At 46.1% G+C, this 20201-nt stretch overlaps 1 protein-coding gene across 2 annotated transcripts in view; it reads left to right on the top strand.

The window, feature by feature from the left end:
• Window positions 1–20201, top strand: part of eipr1 (EARP complex and GARP complex interacting protein 1) — a 52341-nt gene that overhangs the window by 6935 nt on the left and 25205 nt on the right. Inside the window, exons 4-6 of one of the 2 annotated variants that reach the window (XM_085390606.1) lie at window positions 2233–2389; window positions 14291–14390; window positions 16713–16841. In XM_085390606.1, coding sequence (XP_085246732.1) covers window positions 2233–2389; window positions 14291–14390; window positions 16713–16841 — 386 coding nt within the window. The remainder of the gene's footprint in view (window positions 1–2232; window positions 2390–14290; window positions 14391–16712; window positions 16842–20201) is intronic. The other variant, XM_085390607.1, reaches the window with a different exon arrangement.

Consider the following 20201-nt stretch of genomic DNA (forward strand, 5'->3'; position numbering starts at 1 on the left):
GAGACAAAACACGTACAAACTCCAAAACACATTTCTAGCATGAACTGAACTTCCAAAGCAGAGCTACTAGATCACTTAAATTACACAATTGAAAGCATGTGTGTATTGTTTGTGTATTTATACACAGGCACTCATATATATATATTCAAATAATTTAAAAAAAAGTTCATTTACCTGTTATTACCACACACCAAATCCGGTCGTTGGTACTTGCTGGTTTGTGTAGCCACAAGATAACAAAGGCTCAACACTGCGCCCAGCATCCTGGAGCACTTCTGTTGTCTTTTGTACGTGTTTTGAGTTTTTATGTGCTTCTGAGTTTTTATATGCTTCTGAGTTTTTACGTGCTCCGGAGTTTGTACGTGTTTTTACGTGTTTTGGAGTTTTTACGTGTTTTGGAGTTTGTACGTGTTTTTACGTGTTTTGGAGTTTGTACATGCTTCAGAGTTCGTACGTGATTTGAAGTTTGTATGTGCTTTGTCTCTAGGGGCCACCGTAAATATACTTTTATTTATTCACTCCACATAAAATGTAATAAATAAATCATATAATACAAAAATCAACTATTCACATTTCAAGTTTTAACTATTTAAATTTTCAGCTTTTTCCTTTCACAAATTTAAAGTGAAAAGAACACAAAACACTGCAAACCACAACACAATTAAATATAAATTATAATATGAAAACTAAAAGAACATGCATATTCTCTGTCATATGGACCTGCATGAATAAACTTTCTCAATCCTTTATCATCTGCAACTGAAAATAGTTGTGGATGATTACTATACCTTTCTAATGTTGTTGTCCCTGCCTCTCTTTCTCTCTCTCTGGCTCTGTTCCTGTGCTACTGAGTGTAACTACCGCCCCTCCCCCCTCTGCCCAGCGTAAAGCACAAGGCTCGCGTGCAGAGTGAAGCGGAAAAAAAGTGCGAGAGAGAGGCTGAGAGAAAGAAAAAAAAAAAAAAAACCCACGTGACGGCTCGCGATAAGGAGCCGGCTCGCGTCGTTCACGTCAAAGAGCCGGCTCTAAGAGCCATTTCGTTCGCGAACGACCCATCACTATTAGGGTGGTTTTTGTTTGTTGCGTGAACCCAGACGTTGCGTCGCTCGCTCGTTGGTGCCCGATGCCCTCTGGTCTCGGTCGCACTTCAAAACGAACGTTTGAGTCTCCCCGAGACGTTCGCCTGGATAAATAAAGGCTTTTACTAAAGCTAGACTGGTGGAGTTTGAGCTCCTCTGGAGGATAGAAGGCGGAGAGGAGACAGCCGTGTCAGGTGGGACTCGGGGCGGATGGCTCTGGGACTGGGTGTAGTCTCCACGCTCCCCCCTCCATCTCCGTCTGTCTGTCAGCTGAGTTCTGCACGCTCGAGTTCACAGGATGACAGCCACGGTGGACGGCCCACCACGCGCCGCTGCCCACACCGACACCGGCGCAACCCAAATATATAGAAACACAACAGGCAGCACACTGCAGCGCATTAATGCAGGGCTTGCACAGAGCCCCGGCGTTTGCTCGGCCACTTAGTCCGAGCGCAGGCTCGTCTAAAACCACTCAGGAAATCTGTGGACTCGTGTCGCCATGCTTTTAATTTGACAAATAGGCCCCACGCCTGCCCACGCGCTGCCAATACGTACACCAAAAAGAAATGAGTCTTTCTCTCCCCGTGCTCTCCACCCGCAAACTTTTAGTCCAATTACCGTATGACTGTACTCTACTCTACATTTACTCCTCTGGTTCCAATTAGCAGCTCCAGCCCTGGCGTGGATGTGCCAAAATAACTCGTTTATTATGTGGATTAGGAAGAGAGTGTGGTCACATTAGTGCCTGTACATCTCATGCACACACTAACAAAGCTTATCCTTATGCTCCAGTCACTGGTTTAACCTGCTTAAGAAGCCACCGGGGATCGTTAACGGTTTCATTTATTAAGCAGTGATTCAGCTTGAAACTGGGTGACAATGAGGAAAAATAGAAATTCAAAAAACAAACATTAGCAGCGCTTAGAGGTGGACTACTTTATCCACCTGGAATGTACTCTATGCACTATGTTTTTCATGCAACACTTTTTATTTCCAGAGTTTAATCAAAGTTGAAAGTTTGGCAAAATGTCTCAAAATATCCTGATTTAGATATCGGGGACTCGGACCACTGTCCCCACAGTATCAGTAAAACAAGAGCACCCTCCTCCCTAACACTGTGTGTGTGTGTGTGTGTGTGTGTGTGTGTGTGCAGCTAGCAACAGCAGGGTGGTGTCCTGCGCGGCCGTGTGGCGGATGCCCTCTGACTGGGAGACAGGAAACCACGAGTCACCTGACGAATCCGCCCACAACCCCCAAACCCTGGAGCTGCTCTGTCACCTAGACGACAGCACCCACGGCAACGCTGCCTGGTAGGTGTTGCCGGGGAACCGCTCAGAGTCGTGGCACAAATGATGCAAGAGCTCCTTTGATCCGCAGTAATGTGTTCGACTGCTTATTAGAAGACGGGGTGTTAATAATAGACTCCAGGACGACCTGCAGCTCACAGAGAGTCAAATAAACGACAAAAAACAGATTTCAAAACTCCTTTAAAGCTTTTCTCTCAATTCAAAATATCTTCAGCAAACTTTACTATCAAACGACACACTTGTGAGCAAAACTCTGCACGGAGCACAACGCAGGCTTTCTAATGAAGGAGGAGGCTGACTTTGAAACAGAGCGGCTGCAGGCCGCTGTCAGGCCTAAGATCAACTAGGCCCCTAACCCAGCAGGAATGTGAGTGTAGAGCTGCAGGTTCAAGTCTCTCCGGGTGTTTGCACTGTCATAAATAATGTGATCATTTATGTGTCTTCATTTGATGCTCCCAAAGCTTTATTAGATATCACATATTTGAGAGCGAGGCAGGAAGTCGTCATAATTACACTGTAACAAAGAGTCAGCCTTGGATTTTGTAGCTTTTGCCTTTCTGCAGATACTTGACATGAAGTTGAGGCTCAATAAAGCTAACACTGGTATGTTAGCACCAAGGTGCAACCTCTGCAGCTGAGCAGAGAAGCTCCAAAAGCTGCAGTTCCTCTAACGTGTGTGTCCTCCCGCCTGTTAGAAAGTCCTTAATTACAGATTAAAATGCTGTGTGTGTGTGTGTGTGTGTGTGTGTGTGTGTGTGTGTGTAGCAGAAAGAATTTCGAATGGCCGCCTGAGCGGCGCCCTATGAGTCCCGGTCCATTTCATTTCACTCTGGTTGTAGTCACGGCCCGATCCTTTTGTCTTACTGTCAGAGCTCCTCGCCATAACTCAGAGCCCCACGAGAGCCAAAATCAATGCCCCCCCACCCCCCGGCCTTTACTCCACTCTTCATTGTCCGCCTCATGATTGCGATCATTTTTAGAGGCACCAATCAGTTAGTGTGATGCATACTGCAGGTGTCTGCGAGGGAGAGATAAAGATGGAGGAGGTGAAGAAAACAGAAAGATGGAGGGTAGCTCAAGAAAGGAGACGAGACTGAGGAGATTGAATTTGTGCAGGTCTGTGTGTGTGTGTGTGTGTGTGTGTGTGTGTGTGTGTGTGTGTGTGTGTGTGTGTGTGTCAGAGGGCAGGTCAAGCAAGGCTGCTGGGTAGAGATTGATGTCTCTGAGCTCCACCATCTTAACACACCGAGAGCTGTAACCCTCACAAGGGCACCAAACTGTGTGTGTGTGTGTTGTGGAGTCTGGATTCAATGCTGTGAAGCCTGTAGCCTATGCTGTGCACTATTGGCTTCTCTAGATGGATGGCTTTGGTCTGTTGCCCACCTCCTCCATCTCTCTGCTACACACACACACACACACACACACACACACACACACACACACACACACACACACACACACACACACCTTATCTAGTGTGGACTGTCATTCTGCACTGGTCAAGAGGGGACCAGTATTTCCAGTATTTTTAAGAAACAAAATGTAAAAAGGAAAATTTATTTTAGATCAAAAAAATACAAAATAACTGCAAATACAAAAACCCCCAAAACAAAAGCAACCCCGGCCCATGTTTACCCATCAGTCTTCCACAGATTGTGTTACAGCGCCACCTGCCTGTAGTCCTCATGTGATGTGAAGCTGTCACAAAGCTTGGTGGAAAGCTCTCCTTCCTTGCAGGCTCCATGTAGCTGCTAGCCTGCAAGGACAGAAGGAAGGTTGCTGCTGCTGCTAGCACTGCTGTTGTTAGCCACAGTGTGCCATGCAATGTGACATCTTGTATGTGCGTGGTGTTGTTCATTGCATCAGCGATGTGTAACAGCAGAACCTGCAGGAGTGCTCGTTTTGACCCCGTCCTGCTAACAGCAGCAGGGATTGCAAAGACGTCATTTCTTCAACAAGTTGTTTTTAACTTTTTTGTCATTTTAAGGACATTTTGACAAAACGAGCATGTGGGATTAATTTTGGCTCTTTATTAGTTTTATAAATGATGTGGATCATTTTGTCACAGACGACAAAGGTCAGATCACATTAGCTGAAACCATCTGATGGCCCACTGCTCCTCCATCGCTCACGCACTCCCCACTCTGCCACGGTGAGCCTCTGCTTGTGTTGGTACATAGACTGTAGTCAACAGCAGTTACGGATTGGCTATATATAAATGATATACATCAGTAAATAATATATATCTTTATGACCATTTAAAATATCGCTATAGAAAATTACACATTGCTGTAATTTCTGCCCTCTGGACAAATAAAGAGCTTCTGACAGTGATTTAGATAAAAACTGATTGCAGCTTGTGGCAGGATTGTTCTCTGTGGATCATCCATGAGATATGTTTGATAAGTCATTTACAGCAGTTTAAATACAGGAAGTCACTGTTAGCCACGCCCTGTACAGCCCCACAGTAATTATTAATCTTTTCTCTAACTGTATATTTAGTCATCAATCACAGCTGTGCCTGATTTACTAAAATGAATTTGTTAAAAATCATTTAATCTCATTTAAAGCAGGACCAACACAGGACAGGAAGAATGTCCTCACTGTCGGTCCTGTGTCTGTGGATTTGTAATGACACAGCAGTCCACGGTTAGATAGCAACGCAAGTACACACACACACACACACACACACACACACACACACACACACACACACACACACACACACACACACACACACACACACACAGTGATAATGCTGGCAGCTTGCACCACCCATGCATGTTTGTGTGTGTAAGAAGACAAAGAGTAAAGAGATCTGAGTTCTTATGAGGCTTTTGTCTGTTTTGTGTGTTTGTTCACCTGCTTGTGTGTCCACTGTAGCGTGTCCGCATCCTTCATGTGTGCGTTTTCCGGTTGCCGGCAAGTCCCTCCACTCTCAGCAACAATAACACTTTTTTCTTCCCCAAATCCCCTCATTGTTTGGGTGGGCAAACATTCGAGCCTCTGCCCGTCGTGAAGCGTGCTCTGAATGGAAATATCGGCAAAGCACACTCAAAAAAATAAAAATAACGGGACTAAACAAACCTCGGGAAAAATCATGTTGTGTTTTTTTCCCCCCTCTTCCTGCACTTGGTTTCGATTGGGAGCCTTGCCAGATGAGTGCATCGATTCCCGTGGAGCCATTTGAGCCAATCACGGCCCTAGGAGGGAGCGGTAAAGCGCAAAAGGCAGCGAGGTTGATTTTCTAAAGTGGGGTGTGACAGGAGGGGGTAGGAGGTGTTTATGGGGTGATTGTGTGTGTTTGTGCGCACACACACGGATGCAGCCATGTGTGTTATTGTTGTGTGGTCGTTTGTAAGGCCCGATGGGCTCTGCTCTCTGTCTGCGTCCCAGCCCCGTCATGCAAAGTGTCTTTGTGAGCCTTATTTTCACTGTGAGCGTCGCCTCGTCTCAATCAATTGGATCCCCGACGTGGGCTGTCATGTGGACTATCAGCCGTGTGTGTGTGTGTGTGTGTGTGTGTGTGTGTGTGTGTGTGTGTGTGTGTGTGTGTGTGTGTGCAGGCGCTGGGCTGAAGCTTGTAGCTCTGCTGCTTTTTTCCCGTCTGTGACAGCAGCTGCTGCACAAAGAAATAATCTGTCTGCGGCTGAGCTCGCAGTTACCTTAAATGGTAATTCCAGTTTATTGTGACCCCACCTCCACCTGTATCATTACAGGTGGAGGTGGGGTTTGGCTGTTTTCCACAGGGTGGTTTATGGGACTCCTGCACGGTCGGCACTGCAAAGCAGACTGAAACCTCTGGGGCTGAAAACTGAAGCTTTCTAGCATCCAGGACACAAAGACACACAGGAAACAGTCCACAGGTGGAAGATGTTAAAATCAAGCGGTGTCCTGACCCAGAGGGTCTAAACATAAGGCCCAGGGACCGTCAAAGGGTCCAATCCAGCCGATTGAAAGGCGAAAAGGACGTAAATTTGAGGCTGTTTTCACCAGTTTTACAGCCTGAATAGAAAAAAATCACCTGTTGCTGACATACAGCCAAATAAACGTTAAATAACAGAACAGTTTAGGTTTTTCATTGTGGAGGTTTCTATTTATTTTATTTTTTTCATTCGGGATTCTACTGTGAAGGAAAAGCAGGACTGAAAACGTCTTCTTTTAAGTTCCAGGGTAACGTGTGTCTGTAAGTCTGAGCTGTGCTGACGGCGTTCTGACTGCTTTACACTAAACAAAGGAAACAGGTTTGAGCCTGCGTCATGGTAATAGCATGTAAATATCCAGATTCTTGACTCTTTTCAGTTTGGGTGGAGGTTGTAGCTTAGATCGTCCCACTGGTGATGTCAGGAAGTGAAGTGGTGGAGATGCAGATGTGGCGAGTTTGTACGTAGCAACACTGCATTTGTCCGTCCGTCCTGCAGCTCCAGATGCTCTGTTTGTCCCTGTGTTCATGCCCAAGAAGGACCAGGGAGTATTTGTGTTGGCTTCTCTGTAACGGGGGATTAAACTCATATGGATGCAAAGCACAGCAGAGTGGGCGAGCAGAGAGAGAGTGCATGGCTCGACGTGGATATATGGGGCTGTAAAAGCTCTCCCAGCATACATTCCAGTACACAGCGTGCCAGCTTGTTGCAGAGCTCAAGGTCAAACGCACATAACTTGGAGTGTTTCATAAGAGAGAGAGATGGAGGGAGGCGAACTGTCTGCCTCTCAGTATTGCATGAATTAATTGATCCTACAGGGAACGATGGGCTGTGAATCCCAAAGCGGAGTGTGTTTTAATTGGTCCTGTGGTGTGCTGAAGTGTGTGTTTAGGAAGGAAGGAGTGGTGGTATCGAACATGCTGCAGTCGCTATCGACAAGGTCTATGTGGAGCCCTCAGTGTGTGTGTGTACTTGTTTTGCTACATTAAGGGGACAGAGTGTTCACAGGGCTTTTGTGGGGACTTGCCTTTCTTTTGGGGACACAAAGCATCAATCGATTGATCAGATGTTACCTTTGATTGTTAGTTTGGCTTCCAACAGTTACAGTTGGGTTCACGAGTTTTTGGATTATGCTAGCTTGAGTAGGGCTTTGCTTAAGTCTACCCTTGAGTTAATCTTATCCGGTCGTTAAGTGATGACGTGACGAATCCTACTTCTGGGCCTAAAGTAGTCTGCGTTTAATATGGCTTTTGTGTTGTTAACATGTTTAATGTTTTGTATTTTCTTCTATTTGATCTCAAAAAGCTCCTAAAACAGTCAGTGATCACTGTTGACCTCCCTCGGCTTTTATTACCACTAATCATTTATTTAAGCTCAGTTTTTAAAACCTTAGGATGTAACTACAGCCCAGCCCATGCAACAGTATATGAATGACTAACCTCGTATTGTGGATGGATTATCTCAGTTGTTCTCCTGGCTGAAGTTTGGTCCTTTTACAGCATCCTGCCATGCGATTACATTTGTTCCTGACCACCGAGAACACTCACGTTAACTTTTATCGAGTGGAAAAAAGTTATCTTGTTTATATTATGCTAACATAGCTGTGCCGCTAGCGGTCACGTAGCACATCATTATATACCAGCTAGCCAAACTTCAGTAACCCTACAAACGTCACTGCTGTTTAGTTTTCTGTCTTCATTTATGTTGGAAGTGATAACAGAGCTGTACGTTTGAATTTGTTTCCCAAACCCCGCAATCAGGACATGCTATATTGTATTTAGATAGAAGCTAGCGAGCTAACTCCCTGCTAACTTCTAACTCCGTTAAATGTCATAAATTCCGTTTTCATGGATGCCTGGATGTTAAACTCAATTGTTACACCTGGTAGAGCAGAACGCTGATCATTTTATTAAAGATGAAAGACTTTAGACAGTTTTTCAACTCGTTTGATATATGGACCTGCAGCAGAGTTTAGGCCCAGACATGGCTAGTGACTAGAGATGGCACGATACCACTTTTTTATGTCCGATACCGATTCCGATATCATAAATTTGGATATCTGCCGATACCGATATGAATCCGATATAGTGTGTTTTAATCAACAAAACTGTTTTTTTAAATATCTTGCTGCATTTTGTATAAGTTCATACTCAAGTTTAAAACAACAACTACACTAAAGCTATTCTGTTATACCTGTATGCAAAAAAATAAATAAATTCATAGTTCAGCAATACTGATCAATCTAATAAACTCAAACCTACACCATCCTCCCTATTCTGGTATTTTAAAGAGTACTTAGCATAAATATTAAGCAACCTAACTAATAGGGTTCCAACTCCCAGCAACAACAAAAATAAATAAATAAAAAATAGGGAACCACCCCTCACGCTCCACCTCATGATGCTTAACCCTTTAAGACCTACCATAGAACCAAGTCCGCCAGAGCTTATATCATATTTTTACATGCTGTGGAGCCATTTTTGGGAGCATTTCAAGTTGCTATACATCAATACAACCATTATAGCCCAGATTTTAATAATATGTATTCATTAAGTGCATAGTAATTACATAAATTGCAAAAAAGTGCAATAAACTACAAAAAAATTGAAAATCGTTTTTGCTTTTTTAACATATATTTGTAGTTAGAGAAATTTAAGAGGCTAATCCCGCAAAAATGTAAATACAAAAAAGTTGCACAAAATAGTTTCCCACCACAGGAAATTTATTTTGAGTGTCTTCATAGTTTTATTTTTGAAATACACCAATTTTTATACACTGCAGGAAAAACGAAAATAAATATTATACTGCAAATTTGCAAAAAAGCAGCATATGCATCAAAATAAACTATTTCCAGCAGTGCAATATGAGTCCTAAGCATCCCAGAAACGACACAGAAAGTCATAAAGTCAAAGATAACTTTTAAAAAGACGAGTATAGGCCCTGAGGCCCTGATAGTAAAAAAGACTACATTTCCGCGAAAATGACGTCACTTCCGGTTTCGGGCAGGTAATGGCGGAAATGCAAAAGTTCGCGCTGACGTCTATTCCAACGTAGGAAGTGTTATGACCAGCTGATTGGATCGGTAAAGCGTGTTTCTGGAATATTATGTTTTTGTTGCTGCAAGCGCTTTTTATGCAGTTTTTGCAAAGCTTTATGTGGAAGGAAACCGTGACCTAGGACAAGCTGATGGCATAAGATGTAAGTACAACTCCTCCGGTTTCATATGCAAAAAAAATTTTTGCGCTAGCTTACGTGGTTGCAGAGCTACCGGGATTTAAAAATAGTTACGCAAAACAGAGCGTGCCCGCTCCGATCGGCTGTAAAGGGTTAATCGACGTAATCAACCTTAATTTGATGCAGTGTGGAAAAAAATGCACAGAAATCAATTATTTTTCAAGAAATATTAAATAGATTCAACATCTTTCTTCAACAAAATTGCAGACTGCACAGATGGTACCTTCCCAAAGGAAAAAGTACTATAGCTTACTAGGGTATATATATTAGACTTAATAGTTACTATATACAGTAATGGACTTCTATTCATTTTACATCAAATTAAAACTTTGGGTGTCAGATAATTATTTATTAAAAGCTAGACATTTTAAATGAGAATAAGAAAGAAAAGTATGTCTTTGTGCCCCCTTTTCCTTGTTAATGCCCTATCGGCCCCCCTGGCTAAACTTTGCTAGATCCGCCCCTGCACAGTTACCAGCCGTCAGCTACGTAGAAAAAGATCCTCGAGTAGAAAGTAATATTAAATACATTCTAACAACAGCTGATCAAGCTTAAACGTGGTTTCCTCTTTCTGGTGCAAAGTGGGCCAAAAGCAAACAAGAGACACGGACTCGCGACAGAAAAGCCGATCAGCTGATCATTAAGCAGTTTCATGATTGAAGTAGCAGCAAGAAGAGGCAGTCGCTCCATATATCGTTTGTTAAGCTTAATGCAGGAATGCTTTACAAACATTCAGAGATGGACTTACACACTTGCTTTACTTCTCTCGGGATAACTTTGTCAGAGATGAAATGCCGGGTTGCTAGCGAAGCTCCAAATGCTATCCAGACCACCGACAGGTCCCGCATGCCACAGCCGCTCTATCACGCGATGCATACTGCTCCGACATGCTAACGTTCTGAGGTGAGTTACGGCGTGTTGCAAGTTTTGTGAGGTGCTTTCGTGATATTTAATGGATCGGATTACATTTTTTATTTTTCTCCGATATCCGATCCAGTAATTTAGGTCAGTATCGGACCGATACCGATACGTAATATCGGATCGGTCCATCTCTACTAGTGACGTCAGACTTAACGACCGGATAGTGAATTCAGTTTTACGTTTTGGTTTTTTTTAGATTGAGATTAAACATACTAAAGAACTTGGTTGGGAGGATTATTCATGTGGAAAGATTACTTGGTGTGATACGTGCTGCTGGTATTTACTACCTCAGTGCATATTCTCTGTTTCTAAACAGTGGACGGACAGTGAAGTGTTATCAGTGAAGATTAAGAATAATCCAGGATGAGCATCATGTGATGAGCTGTTGCACCGTGGATGGATGCAGATATATTCGTGCTCTGCTGTCCTGTAAGATGCAGTGTTTCCAGATTATGGCCCATCTTTGTTTTCACTTGTAGTTTGTTGTGATCTGCTCAGCCTACCGTTTAGCGATGCAGTTTGTTTATGGCTACATTTAGTTGTCCGGCCTTTGAAGGTGGCCTGCTGCACAGGTTCTTCACCGAGTGTGAGAAATGCATTAAGGGAGATTTAGAAAACCATCTTCCCTTTCAGGCTGCAGGGTCTGACTGTGAGTCAGTGTGAAGTGCTCCTAAATGACAAAACGAAGGCTGCGTGCTGTGAGTGCGTCCATGACTCGCTGCTCCTCAGGAGGGCAGTAAAAGCCGCCCTCAGCAGCTGTGATTTCACAGCCCTTATAAACTCCCCTCCCTCCTTCTGTCGCTGCTCCACCTTTTCTAATAGCACTGTGCGTATTTGAAGCCTGGATTAAGCCCAAAAGCAAACTTTAACTTCCCCTCCTTTCCCCTGTCATTTCTTTTATCTCCCCTGAACACTCTCACCTCCTCTCTCTCCTTTTCAAACGCTGGCATTGTTGCTGCCGCTGACAGATGAGTCCAAGGAAATGAAGTTGTCTAATTGATGAACTCCTTAAATAAATGGCATCATTTAGTAAAGCTCTAATCGCAGCGGTTCTCTAGCCGTGACAGACATCCAGATCTTCAGCCAGACCACGTCTGCATCGCGCTGCTGACATTTTACATCCTCTAACCCAGATTAGACGCAGCTGAAAAGTCACACTAAATCAAAACCCTAACGAGCATATAGCAGCTTTTCCCGGCCAAGGTTGTATTTAGCTTATTGCCAGGTCTCTGACTGCACTGACACATTGCTTTTAGAGCTGGCAGGACTCGGGTTAAAAGCAGAGCTTTCTCGCTCGGGCTGTCGTCTTTCTTTGACCACGCGGTCGCTTTCTGTCTCGATTTAGCTGCTAAACCATCCAAACTAAGAGGAGGGAACAAAAGCAAACAAGTATCCAGGGAATGATGAACAACAGTTAGTGTGGTGTGCAAGGTCTCTCCAGAATACAGAGTTTAAGTAGAGCGCAGAGGAGAGGCTCGCCTAAAGAAGCTGCAGCAAAAGGTCGATACTCTGCAGACGGGCGTGCGCAGGAGGAATCAAAGCGTGCAGTAAACGCTCTACTGTACTTTACTGCTGCAGAGTAGACTGACAGAACTGGGTCCTCTGTGCTCACCGGGCTGAGCTTATGTGCTTTTGTCACTCTCGTGGCTGTTGTGCAGAAAGCTGCTAATGTGACTAAGAGCACTCACAGAGCAGCGTTTAAAGTGCACTAATGGGCTTTTTTCTCCTTTTTATGAGTGTGATCAGAAAGTCCTGATGCTGATTTGATCAGATCACCTACTCGTGCACCTCTGGACTGGTCTCGGCACTGCTGCCATCTTTAACTTGTCCCGATGGTCCCTGCACTTGTCGGCGTGGGGATCCACGGTAACGCCCTGAGACACCGGAGGGACGTTCAGAGGAGATGGATCTGAAGTTCAGCGCGTGCCTTCTCATAGCGGTTCAAAGCACCGTGAGCACTCAGGAGGCCTTATGGACGCGCAAACACAAACTTTGTGTGCCGTGTGAGTGATGTCAGAGTAGCAGCCGTGCTTCAGAGGGGCCAGAGGGGCGTGGCACGATGAGAGCGTCCAAACTTAAATTGTGGGAGGAGTTTCACCTGTACGAGTTTAAACATGGCCAGGGTTTCTAATAATGAGATGAGCGTATGCTCAGCAATCAAACACACACTGCGTGATGTCACCGTGAGGGTACGGCTGGCATACCGGGACAGCCAATCAGAAGAGAGTTGTCTTTAAAGAAGGAGCTAAGGCTGCTTGTTTCAGAGGGGCTGTGCTGAGGATCAGTGTGAGATACAGAAGGATTATTATGACCTGTGGATCATGCAAAGCTGCTGTAGGAGAGCACGTGATACCTTGTCACGATCTATTTAGGCTAATCATGCTGGAAGCAGAGTGCACCAAAGGTTTTACCTGGCTGAAGCTGTGCTGGAGGCGTTCATGTTTCATGAGCACCTGAGAGTCCGGAGAGGCAGGAATACCACAGTCGTCATAGTGCCACCTGCTGGGAACAGCTGGTTTATGAGTTCACCCTAAATTGTGTTAAAGCGTGACTACAGCCTCGCTCCAGCTTTATTTAAAAATCTGCCTCCAGCATCCGGCTCTGGTTGTTTGTACCCGACAGGCGGATTAAAGGATTTGGCATTTTTTAAAGGTATTATTTTTCTTTTGTTTCTGTTTGGTGTGTTTGGTTTTTCTGTAAATGGGTAGGTCAATACCAGTTTGGCGCTCCGGTGAGTATTGGTGGCAGCAGAACAGCGGTGTGGATTTGGCTCAAAATAAACTACAGCGAGCTTATGTTAACAAAGGAGCGTGTAGCCCAGTGCAACAGAATGACTCACTGATGGGTTTTCAATAGTTTAGACAACAACAGGGCTCCATGGCACGGAGGAGTGAGGCGTATCGCAGCTCTGCTACACAGAAAATCACCGCTGATGGTTCTGCTCTGCTCCTCAAAACTCCTGACACCATTAAACGCAGATTCAAAGAACCTGAAGTTGGTTTTGTTTGCTGGAAGTACAAGCAACCACTGTGATGTCATCCACACCAACAATAGCATGTTTGAGGTTTCACTGCCAGAGATACGTGCTAATATGAGCTGACACTTCATGGATGGTACAGGTAAACTCACAGCAGCCGCATTATTGATCCGAATGGTCAGATGGTGACAAAGATAAGAAGAAGAGAAACACGTGATGGACACAGGAAGTAAACAGACTGGTGTGCACAGAGGGTCAGTTAGCAATCGAGACATAGGTGGGAAGAATAAAGGTGAGTCAGGCGGTCGGGGGAAAAGAAGAAAGAACTCAAACACAAATGACTAACTGTAAGTAAAAAGGAGGGCAGCATAAAACAAAAGTCCAACCAACATCCAATGGCAACCGACAGCTGCCTGTGTCGCCATGCAGCTGTCAGTCAAAGAGGCCACGCCGCTAATAATGCAAGATTTAAGCCTTAAACAGCTGTTGTGAAAGAGGAAATGATCTAAGAGTCCAAAGAGTTTGTGCATCAGGCTGTAAACATGTTTGTTTCTGCTCTAAAGTTTTAACATGAGTCTGTGGGGACCGACCCCCTGCTGCCCCTGCTGGACACTAGAGGGACTGCAGGTTTCGAGGTCAATCCTTATTATTTTAACTGATTTCTTATAAATTTTTTTACTACAAATGATTTTGAAACACATTCATCTTCTTTAAACATGCAGAACACAGCTGTGTGACCATCGCTGCGGATGTCACAGACCCCGCCCCCTGTGTGTCTGCAGCATGTTTGCGCTCGATTTGACTGTGGCCCTGTGCTTCTGTGTTTGTGTGTCTTTTGTGTATGTACAGCGTGCTGTGGGAGCCCATGGGGGACGGCAAGCGCATGATTTCATTGGCTGATAACCATGCGCTGCTCTGGGACCTGCAGGAGAGCTCCACACAGGCCACGGTGAGGAAACTGTAAACCAGAGGCACGCACGCCGTATCGCACAATAGCTAACTCATTATTTGATAACTGCCATATCGTCCTGGTGTTATCAGACGCACACATCCTCCCTGTGTGCGACAACAGCACAGCGTCCACTATTCATCCTGCCACACACACACACACACACACACACACACACACACACACACACACACACACACACACACACACACACACACACACACACGTGCACTGTGGCTGCTTTAATATTATTCTGGTCAAGCTGCTCCTGCTGTGACAGTAATAGTCTTGTTTAATACGTACGAGGGAAATCGCTCCATCTCCTTTCACAGTTCACTGAAGTAGAGCTGCTGCAGTTATACATTAAGTTTCACTTACAGGCGCTGCAGTACACAACCTGATGTATGTGTGAGGAACATTACACACCACGCGTGAAGCCCAGCGTCTCTCGAAGCGCGCGCGGACGCCGCTCTGCTGCTTCAGTAAGACCGACTTTCGTTAATGACGCTTTAGTTAGTCGTTGTTTTGTGTTAACAGACGATGAAATCAGAATTGTTGCATAAACTTTATCCCCTCGTTTATTCATTTACCCACCGCGGTCGCGGTTCAAGCGCCTGTTTTCCTGTAACGTCCTGCAGCTCTGAAACCTTCATAAGAGAATCCACTCAGCGTGGACGTGAAACTGAAAATCAGGACTTCTCCACAGCCAGTAATCCAAACCAGGCAGCAGCAGATTAGTGACCGGCCTCGTGCTCTGGGTGGATCGTCTCACATCTTCTCCTGGATCCATTTTTGGCGTCTTCTTCCTGCCCTGTGATGGCGTCTGTCTCTGCACTGTGATGCACTGCAGTGACCGTTAGCTCATGCAAGTTAGAGGTTAGAGGCCTGCACAGGCCGGTCTGCGGTCTCATATACGGTTTACTCAGATATTTATTCCATGCCTCAGATAATCCGTCATTCTGACACTTAGAACTTTGACCTGAAGTCCGTGAACTCATCAGAGAAGCGTTTACAGTGAGGAGAGCCTGCAGAGGTGGACGAGCTGCCGATGCTCACAGTCAGACTGGCTATATTGGAGAAAACATGATGAAGGAAGACCTCAGAGAAGATTCACGGATGTAGTGAAGCACGAGGGGCAGAGTTAAGAGCTCTGTGAAGGAGAGAAGTCCTGGACTCTTCTGGTTCTACCAGTGCAAACTGGGAGAACCCACTTCAGACCAGGATCCCCTGTTACGCTGCAGACGCCTCACACTCGAGACTTTCACTGCAGTAAAAATAAAGCGTCAAGTGTGTGGCTGAATCGTGCGTGGACCTTCCTAATGCAGGGTGAAGAGGCTCTTCACTGTAAGCTCTCAGTCTTCCAACCTGCCAGCTTTGCCCTCAAAAGGCCCATTATGTGTTTAAAGCCTGGAAATAATGGCGTGCGTCGGGCGCGCGCGGAAGAAGTAATAGAGCGGCGGCGTGGGTCGGCCCCGGCTTTCATGAGTGTGTTGTTCCATCCGGAGCGATGATTCTAGATGAGTCATTAGTGATTCATGCACTCGTTTAGTGATTCACATAAAGGCGTGTGTGTGTGTGTGTGTGTGTGTGTGTGTGTGTGTGTGTGTGTGTGTGTGTGTGTGTGTGTGTGTGTGTGTGTGTGTGGTCATTCACGAGCTGCACTGTTGGAGAAGTCGTTCCAGGGTTTATCAGTCGAGCTGCATTCACCAGCAACACCTGACCAATCAGACGTAGGGACAGGTCTCCGGGCAGAGGAGCAACAGGTCATCTTCAGCATGAGTTTCTGCCCTGTGATTGGCTGATTAGATGTTTGAGTTGATGAGAAGCTGAGCAGGTGTACCTTATAAAGTGGCAGGTGAGTGTGTTTGATTTGACGGGACAGTCAGTTCACGTCATTATCATGGGCGTGTGTGTGTGTGTGTGTGTGTGTGTGTGTGTGTGTGTGTGTGGGGTGTAGCTCAGGTGGCAGAGAAGATCAGCCACTAACCAGAAGGTCGGTGGTTCTGCTCCAGTCTGCATGCCAAACATCCTTGGGCAAGATACTAACCCCATGTTGCTCTCCGATGCATCCATCGGAGTGTGAATGTGTATGAATGTTAGATACTCAGCACTTAAAGCACACAAGAAGTGCTTGTGGGATGAATGGGTGTGATTGGCTGCAGCTGCAGCGTCCATCTCCAGGGCCTGATTCGGTGAATGAATTAGTTGTATAAAGTTTGGTGCTCAGATAGAGTAGAAAAGCGCTATATAAGAACCAGTCCATTTACCATCAGGTTAGAAATGCTTCAAATCATCCTCACCGATTACCGATGGCCTCCACAGACACGTCGCAGGAGGACACGTCGCAGGAGGACACGTCGCAGGAGGACACGTCGCAGGAGGACCTGCAGACTCCTGCAGGATGCTGTCCCGGGGGGAAGTTCGTATCTGCAGGCTACCTCAGTTTCCCAGGTCTGGAGGTCAAGACCAGCTCAAGTCAATGTTTAATGCTCTATAAGTGGAAGATGCTCCCTGTACATCAAAAATGAAGGGCGGCACATATTCCACACGTTCAGCGTAGAGTTTGCATCTTTGTGTTTCACAGACAGGAAGTTTCAACAGTCGGAAAACACGGAACACCACGACCTAGAGGGAGGACACGGCAGAGGGCAAGGAGACAACTGAGGTGTTCATAAGATGATGATGATGAGAGGCAGACGGGAGGATACAGAGCAGGAACAAGGAAGTAATCTCAAAGCACAAGAGACCAAAGACTATCAAAATAAAACAGGAAGTTAACTACACATACATTTACAACCCGACACAACTAAACGGAGGAGGAAGGGAACACTAAAGGGAACACTAAAGGAAACTAATCCACCTAAAGTCACCTGGAACTGAAGTAGAGACACAATAATCAAATATGGAACCAGCGATCGGGAAAGAAGCCCGATGAGGAGAGAGGGATTCCTTCGGTGCCTGTCTGTCACATGGTGGCGTGTTCATCTCCAGCATGTCCAGCTGCAGCGTCCATGTCTGTCTCCAGGGCCTGTGCTAGATTACTGTGTGTGTGTGTGTGTGTGTGTGTGTGTGTGTGTGTGTGTGTGTGTGTGTGTGTGTGTGTGTGTGTGTGTGTGTGTGTGTGGCGCTCATCAATTAGCCCAGCTGGTGGGACTGAGTGAAAACATCTTGGCTGACTCACACACACCTTGTCCTGCACATCTGCTCCACAAACGCACACTAATGCTCTCTCGGCGTGCAGAGGAGGCACGGCTGCGCGCCGCTTTGACAGATAGCTCTGCATTAGTGCCGCTTGCGTCCTAAATGAATGCGTCCCCCAGTGTTGTCTGTGCTGCCTTGTTAGGGCCCCTAATTTGGTTAGTGTGCTAATAAAGCTGGGAACCTGGGATGCACGGCGCCCCGGCTGTGCTGCTGGACGGGTTTCCAGAGTCTTGAGTTGGGGAGCGCGTCTGCTCTTTGAAGAGCTCAGAGTCTGTCTGCACATTTGGGAGAGGAATCGCTTCGCAGGAAGAAGGAGACTTTATTTCATGCTTGTTTAAAGAGCGCTGGCAACACGTCCTCCGACGCTACGTTGTTGTGAAAGCCAAGCGCTAAAAAAGCTACGTGGAACGCTGTGTTTGTGCTGCTGGAGCCTTTCGGAGCGTTTGTGGTGACATCATCTGACCAGTAATATGGCTGCTGTGAGGTCACTGTACTAACAGACCCTCCCAGAGGCTGTGCTCCAGTTTGAGTGATTTTATGTGGATCTTATTGATTAGCAGGTGTCTGTGTGATACAGCTGGATATACACCCATCACTTTATCAGCACATCCCACAGATGCTCCACTGGAGACCAAGTCAACGCCTGAAACTATTCCTGAAACATTTCTGCTTTATGGCAGAGTGTCATCAGGGAGCACCGTGTCCGTGTGCGGGCGTACATGGTCTGCAGGAACGCTTAGGTATTTGCTACATGTCAAACATCCACATGGACGGAAGGAGTTTCCCAGGAGAACATCAACCAAAGCATCACACTGCCCCCGTCCGCTCGCCTTCTTCCCATAATGCATCCTGGTGACAGGTGTTCTCCAGGTAAGTGTGTCCTGACACCTGTCCATCAGAACCAGCATGAACCTTTTCAGCTCGTCTGCACATGCGCCAGCCTCGGCTCCCCGCGGCCGTGACTCGCCGCCGTTCTTTCCTTGGACCTTTGGACCGTCTTTGATGGATGCTGAGCCCTGCCGACCGGGAACGCCCACACAGCCAAATCCTCACGACACCTCACGTTGCTTCAGACATAAACTCTGAGGACAAAATGTTCACCTGCTCTGTGACGGGTCCCGCCCACTGACAGGTGAGGCGATGATCAGTGTTGTCGGTCAAAATGCTAACGTTGAGCACCTACAGCATGACGTCACTGTAGGCGTGTCTGTTTTATCTGCAGTCTGTTTCCGGTGCCTCTGACATAAGGCGAGTGATGTCACGATGGCGGTGTCCAGCTTTTCCTTTTTGAGGCTGAGGATTTGGCGTGGACACGGCTGCGGCATGGACACGGCTGCGGCATGGACACGGCTGCGGCGTGGAAACTCTGGTTACAAATAATGTGTAAATGATATTTTTCATAGACTGAGAAGCCGAGGTTTACGAGTGGACATTCATGAAATAGTCGTGGAAATATTTTTCAAGGCCGCGGAGGAAGCCGTGCTCCTCTCCTCTTTGTTCTCTTCCTCCCCTCCTCCTCAGCTCCTGTCTTTAGATTTCCTCCCTTTCTTCTCCCCTTCTGCCTACTTTGGTCTCCTTCCTTCAAACCTCCCCGCTCAGCCGGCCTTCCTCGCTCTGCCTCCCTCTGTTTGTCCTCTCTAGCTGAAATAATGAGAGTGTACCGCGGCGCTGTGCGGTGACGGGCCGATCGATGATCCTTGCTCCAACAGGCAGGGGTGGTGGAGGGGGTGAGGATAAAACCTGCAGATAGAGCAGAGAAAAATGAAGCGGTGCAGAGCTGCTGTTTGAATTGTTGGATGCATCGCAGTTTAAAGGAAAGATAATCATTTCCAAAGCGGCCCGCTGAATTAATTGGATTCCATTTTTAAAGTAGCCGATGAAGTGATACGCTTTATAATTCAGAGTCCTTGAAGTATTTTGACTTTGATTCATTTCACCTTCATTGTTGCCGTGTGAAGTATGTGCAGCAGGTTTGATAAATATACGTCGCCGGCTGCAGTTTAACCTGCCGCCTTTCAGCTGAGCTCCTCTCCGCTGACATTTTGTCACTTTAATGTGTTTGTGTTAAAAACCAAAGACGGTGCAATCAATTGCAGTCTTTAAAGCCCTTTGATTTGGCTTTCAGCTATCAGTCTTAAATTTTACACTGATGGGTGAGCTGCGCTATCGAGAGCAGCATTCGAGCTAATCAGCGTTACTCTGCTCATCGCCGCAGCTTTGCCCGAGCTTTGGCGTGCTCTCGTCATGCCGGTGACGGTTTCTGGACGTTCAGATTCAAACCAAGCGTGTTCAGTGTTGTTGTAAGCAGAACAAACCACTGTGCGAAGATGAGGAACGCGTCTTCTGGCTGTTTTCTTCTATGATGAAAATATCCTCAAATCAAACTTGAAGTTTTGCAAATACAGAAACTCTGCGAGACTCTCGGGCTCGACCCTCTAATCCCTGCTCGACTGTGTTAATAAAAGTACTTGAGACATCCAGACAATGGATTAATCTTCTTTAAACATCTGGACAGATCTGCTCAAATCACCCTGGCTCTGCACCAGCGCTATAAGACAGCTGTGGACTTGGTACCTGTTCCATATTAAGGTTGGGCGATATACAGTGGGG

This window comes from Rhamphochromis longiceps, linkage group LG19 (assembly GCF_057381845.1).
Source record: "Rhamphochromis longiceps isolate RC_006_pf linkage group LG19, R_longiceps_female_GT1.1, whole genome shotgun sequence".
Taxonomy (NCBI): domain Eukaryota; kingdom Metazoa; phylum Chordata; class Actinopteri; order Cichliformes; family Cichlidae; genus Rhamphochromis; species Rhamphochromis longiceps.